This window comes from Trachypithecus francoisi, unplaced genomic scaffold (genome assembly GCF_009764315.1).
Source record: "Trachypithecus francoisi isolate TF-2019V2 unplaced genomic scaffold, Tfra_2.0 Lachesis_group0, whole genome shotgun sequence".
NCBI classification, from domain to species: domain Eukaryota; kingdom Metazoa; phylum Chordata; class Mammalia; order Primates; family Cercopithecidae; genus Trachypithecus; species Trachypithecus francoisi.
The window spans coordinates 90,851,603-90,856,973 of record NW_022681453.1 but is presented as its reverse complement, the minus strand read 5'-3'; the positions used below and the strand labels follow the sequence as shown (position 1 = coordinate 90,856,973).

General features: G+C 35.7%; 1 protein-coding gene across 1 annotated transcript; it reads left to right on the top strand.

Moving 5' to 3' along the window:
* The first annotated feature begins 1,341 nt into the window (after nucleotides 1-1,341).
* LOC117083621 (olfactory receptor 5K1) lies at nucleotides 1,342-2,426 on the top strand. Its single transcript, XM_033211534.1, has one exon. It carries the CDS (start codon nucleotides 1,433-1,435, stop codon nucleotides 2,357-2,359), a length of 927 nt encoding a protein of 308 aa, XP_033067425.1. The 5' UTR covers nucleotides 1,342-1,432; the 3' UTR covers nucleotides 2,360-2,426.
* The last annotated feature ends 2,945 nt before the right edge of the window (nucleotides 2,427-5,371 follow it).

Genomic DNA, 5,371 nt, shown 5'->3' with positions numbered 1-5,371 from the left:
CTCCCCACTTGCACCCACATCCCTTTTCCTCCCCACCCCAGAGGGGTACAAATACCTTAAAAATAGCCTGTTTCCAAAGCATGTTATGTTTAAGAGTACACTCCAGTAGTATTTGGGATAGTAAATTACTAAGAATATACAACTCAAAACAGGCATTTAAATTTTTTATTGTGGTAGAAAATATATAACATAAAATTTATCATCTTAGTCATATTTAAGAGTGTAGTTTAATAGAATTAAGTATATTCACATTGTTGTATTAATACAGTCATCACCACTACTCATCTAGAACTTTATTTATCTTCCCAAACTGAAACTCTGTAACCAATAAGAAATAGCTCCCCGTTCCCGCCTCCCACTGACAACCACCACTCTATATTCTGTCTTTATAAATTTGACTACTCTAGGTACCTGTAAATGGAGTAATAGAATATTGGTCCTCTTTTGACTAGCTTATTTCAGTTAGCATTAGGTCCTCAAGGTTGATCCACGTTGTAACATGTCAGAATTTCATCCCTTCTTAGGGTTGAATAATGTTCCATTGTATGTATATATCACCATTTATTTTTTCATCATCCTTGGACATTTGGGTTGTTTCCACCTTTTGGCTATTATGAATAATGCTGCTATTAACATTGGCATATAAAAATAGTTTTTTAAACAACACTGTTAATCAGTACATATATATTCATTGAAATTTTGATGAACATTGATACTAATTGCTGACATTTAAATTATGGATCAGCTTTACTTAACCCATACAGAGAAGTGTTGTTCTCTGGATCTTTCTGTGAAGACCTCAAAAGCCATCTTTGTGAAGATAATCTGATGTCTTTCTTCTTCAAAATGTGCTGGAAATATTCACAACAGCAGAGACAGGGAATCAACCTAAATGCCCATCAACAATTGACTGGATAAAGAAAATGTGGTACATACACACCACGGATACTGTGCAGCCATAAGAAAGAATGAGATCATGTCCTTTGTAGTAACATGGACAGAGCTGGAGTCCATTATCCTAAGCAAACTAATGAAGGAACGGAAAACCAAGTATTGCATGTTCTCACTTATAAGCGAGAGCTAAACACTGAGTACACATGAACGGAAAGAATGGAACTACAGACACTGGGGCCTACTTGACCATGGAGGGTGGAAGGACAGAGAGGACTGAAAAACTACTATTAGGTACTATTCAAATGGTTTTAAGATTATTTTAAAAGGTACTGAAAATATATTGCATCACTAGCCAAAGAGGTAATTCTTTAGGAAATTCATTCTCCCCATGAACGGGGCATGCACCAAAGTCCAGGCAACATGAGGAAGCATTGTGGAAGATGCTCTCCTTCCTTTAAGCCAAGGAGACCTCAATAATTGTGGCATATTATAAATTAGTGCCTTATGTATCCACAATTGTTTTTCAGACAAGTCAGGAATGGCTGAAGAAAATCATACCATGAAAAATGAGTTTATCCTCACGGGATTTACAGATCACCCAAAGCTGAAGACTCTGCTGTTTGTGGTGTTCTTTGCCATCTATCTGATCACCATGGTGGGGAATATTGGTATGGTGGCACTGATATTTACACACCGTCGACTTCACACACCAATGTATATCTTTCTGGGAAACCTGGCTTTTGTGGATTCTTGCTGTGCCTGTGCCATTGCCCCCAAAATGTTACAGAACTTCTTTTCTGAGGACAAAAGGATTTCCCTCTATGAATGTGCAGTACAGTTTTATTTTCTTTGCACTGTGGAAACTGCAGACTGCTTTCTTCTGGCAGCAATGGCGTATGACCGCTATGTGGCTATATGCAGCCCACTGCAGTACCACATCATGATGTCCAAGAAACTCTGCATTCAGATGACCACAGGGGCCTTCATAGCTGGAAACCTGCATTCCATGATTCATGTAGGGCTTGTATTTAGGTTAGTTTTCTGTGGATCGAATCACATCAACCACTTTTACTGTGATATTCTTCCCTTGTATAGACTCTCTCGTGTTGATCCTTATACCAATGAACTGGTTCTTTTCATCTTCTCAGGTTCAGTTCAAGTCTTTACCATAGGTAGTGTCTTTATATCTTATCTCTATATTCTTCTTACTATTTTCAGAATGAAATCCAAAGAGGGAAGGGCCAAAGCCTTTTCTACCTGTGCATCCCACTTTTTGTCAGTTTCATTGTTCTATGGATCTCTTTTCTTCATGTACGTTAGACCAAATTTGCTTGAAGAAGGGGATAAAGATATACCAGCTGCCATTTTATTTACAATAGTAGTTCCCTTGCTAAATCCTTTCATTTATAGCCTGAGAAATAGGGAAGTAATAAGTGTCTTAAGAAAAATTCTGATGAAGAAATAATCTCAAGAAAGATGGAAACAAGTGACATCCACTATAGCTTAATGATTTCAATGCAGCAAAAACATCCATATGAAATTACACAGAGGAAATGCACAAATTATAAGTAAAATTTTAATATATAATAATACTTTCAAATTAAGTGGCAATAGGTAAGGGTAGAATATACGAACAAAAGAGTAAACTGTGGTAAAAATTCAAAATAACAAAAATGAAATTCTATTTTGAACTCATTCAAGTAACAACGTAGTATGTTGTCAAGCTCTTGGTCTGTCTTGGTATCAAGGATGATAAGCATCCAAAAGAACACAGCAAAACTGGAAGTTACAAGTTGAAAGGACCATTCCATTAAGCATTGATAACCAGATAAGCTATTTTAATAGCTTAGAGCATGAGCATTATGGTTCAACTGAAAGGGCTTAAGATCATGTGATGGTCAACCAATAAAATCACTTACATCCATGAGCAAAAAAATCGTGGCAAGCGAATTTTGAGAAATCAATTTTAATAGCATTATGGGGACATTACTGTAGTTAGGAAGTATTGGGAAAACAAAGGTGTCAAATAATAGTGAATATCAGATTTCCAAATGTAAATTATTATTGAGTTAAATATTAAGCACAGAATGTCAATTTTCAAGACAAGCTACATTAAGAGAGTTCTATCTACTCCCATATCTACCTGCATAAAGATATCATAACATAAACTTCCAGAAAAACAGTTCAAACCTCATGCAGGATTTGAAGAGCTGCTTTGTCAGTGAGTTAGGCGCAGTGTCTCTGTGCTCCTACCTGAGAGGTGAGGAAAGGCTTCAACCATAGAGACACTACCCTAGGCATATTATATAGAGAAATGTAAAATATAGCATCGTTAAACTGTAGGTAGAGCTTATCTAATTTTTTTTCTTTTCACTATTGCAAAACCTGAAGTTGGGTTTGTGGGTAGAGTAATGACTTTAATGTGATATCATTTTAAAAATTACTTTCCAATTATTCACTCAACATATACTTATTGAAATCCTGCTCTAGGTAGGCATTGTTCTGGGTGTTGGGTCATATCAGTTACAAAAAATGCCAGTTTTTCCATCTTCTTAAATAATGGAATATTGCCACAATTTTTATTACTAACTTCTGGATTAAGAAGGATCTATGTCACATAATAGAAAAAAAAATCTCCCTTCCACCTCTTGCTCTGAGGACCTGCCTAACTTCCCAGAAAGCAATTGTCAAGTGTTCCAGGCTAACCAGCCACCAGAGGCTGGCATCACAGGAAAAATCAATATGCTGAGTCTGTACAGAAAAAGTAATAGGAGAGCAGATGCATTTCCAATTCCCTAACTCATCAATGCAAAAATATAACCACCTAGTTTTTCTTTGTAACCTCCAAGAAAATCTAACCTAGTTCAATCCAGTTATACTCGGACATGTGAAGATCTTGTTTGTTTCAAATTAAATTCCATCAATTTAGGATTTACCCAACACTACCTACATTCTTCCTTCATTGCATATAAGGGTATAGGTCCTTGCCTTGTATCATGGCACTGAACACAGGGGCCAGATTATATATGAGCTCTGTCCAAGCTATGATTCTGTGAGATGTTTGAACCTATTTGACCCTCTGGTGATTTCTTCATGCCACTATCACTTCAGGTATCTACATCCATGTCTACTCCTCAGGCTACATTGGTTTTCAGCTAAAATGTCTATTTATCCAACCCACAAGGCTTTGGGTTGGCTGGCTCTCTCTCTTTTACTCTTGCTGTGCTAATTTCTGAGTAAATTCTTTTGACCTCTTCCCAGTGAGTCCAGGAAATGTTGAAATGCATCATTTTTGCACTTCTGATGCTACACAATACCACTACAATGTAGGATTTTGAAAGCTTACATGGGTCCCTTTTGAAGGTCCCTTTTGCACATAGGTCACCAAACCTCCCTGAGCAATTGTCACCCCACTGCCATGTCAGGACACCCCCCGGGAATTGAAACCACGGAACCCTTTCCAGGCAACACCGACTCTTCCCTTCTGACGTTACTTTTTTCCCAACTGACTGAATCCTTAATTCTAGGATGATACTTAGTTTCCACATCATTACAAATGTTTCCCGAATGTACTTTTACGGAATAAAATTGGACTCAAAAATGAGATTCTGTCTTAATCTATTCTCTCTGTCTGGAATATCAAAGGTATGCTCAGAAATTTAAAAAAAGTGAGGATAACACTGTTGTGTGACTCTGGCCTCCTTCTGTTATATCAATAAATGTGAATTGCCCTGGCTGCTGTCTGAAATGGCAGGTATAGTCATTGGGTAAGACAGAATTACAGGCAGGCTTTATCTGAAAATTACTGGTTATGGGAGAAAAATATCTGATAAAATCAATATTTTAAAAATCTCAACTCATTTTATAGTATGCAGAGGAAAACAGACATGTTTAAAACAATATTTTGAAAAATAAAATTAAAAATTATAAATGTTTTATCTCATCCTTAACCAAAGTTTAGTTATGATCACAAATGTGTATTTAATTTTTTAAAAAATTTAAAAAGACTGAATCAAATATCAAGGATTTTCCTTGGCATTACTTTTCAGAAAATTAAAGTATGAAAATTCAAAACAACCTTTATTTAACATTTTACTTCAAGGAATAATCATAATTATAATTATAATTATAATAGATTGTTTTTTTTAAAACAGTCAGTGACACCACAGGGGCATCACTTCTTTATTGTACAAATTTTTCTCTTTTGAATTTGTTTATATTTTTCTCATTTGTCCTTTTTTTCCATTTTAATTGTTTTATGTCTGCAAAGACCTATTTGTCATGTCTGCAAGGATATATTTCTCAATATGTCCTTTACATTTCATTCAAGTGGCAATCCAACACAATTTTCATCAACTTCATAAAATTGATCACTTCTTTCTCATGATCATTTCACACTAAAGTTCAAGCATGTTTACCATATCAGAAAATTAGTGGGTGAGATATTGGAACAATGGCTGAAGATAGACATTAGAGT

Excerpts from the sequence above, each read along its gene's own strand:
- LOC117083621 (XM_033211534.1), top strand. The coding sequence starts at position 1,433 with ATGGCTGAAGAAAATCATACCATGAAAAATGAGTTTATCCTCACGGGA.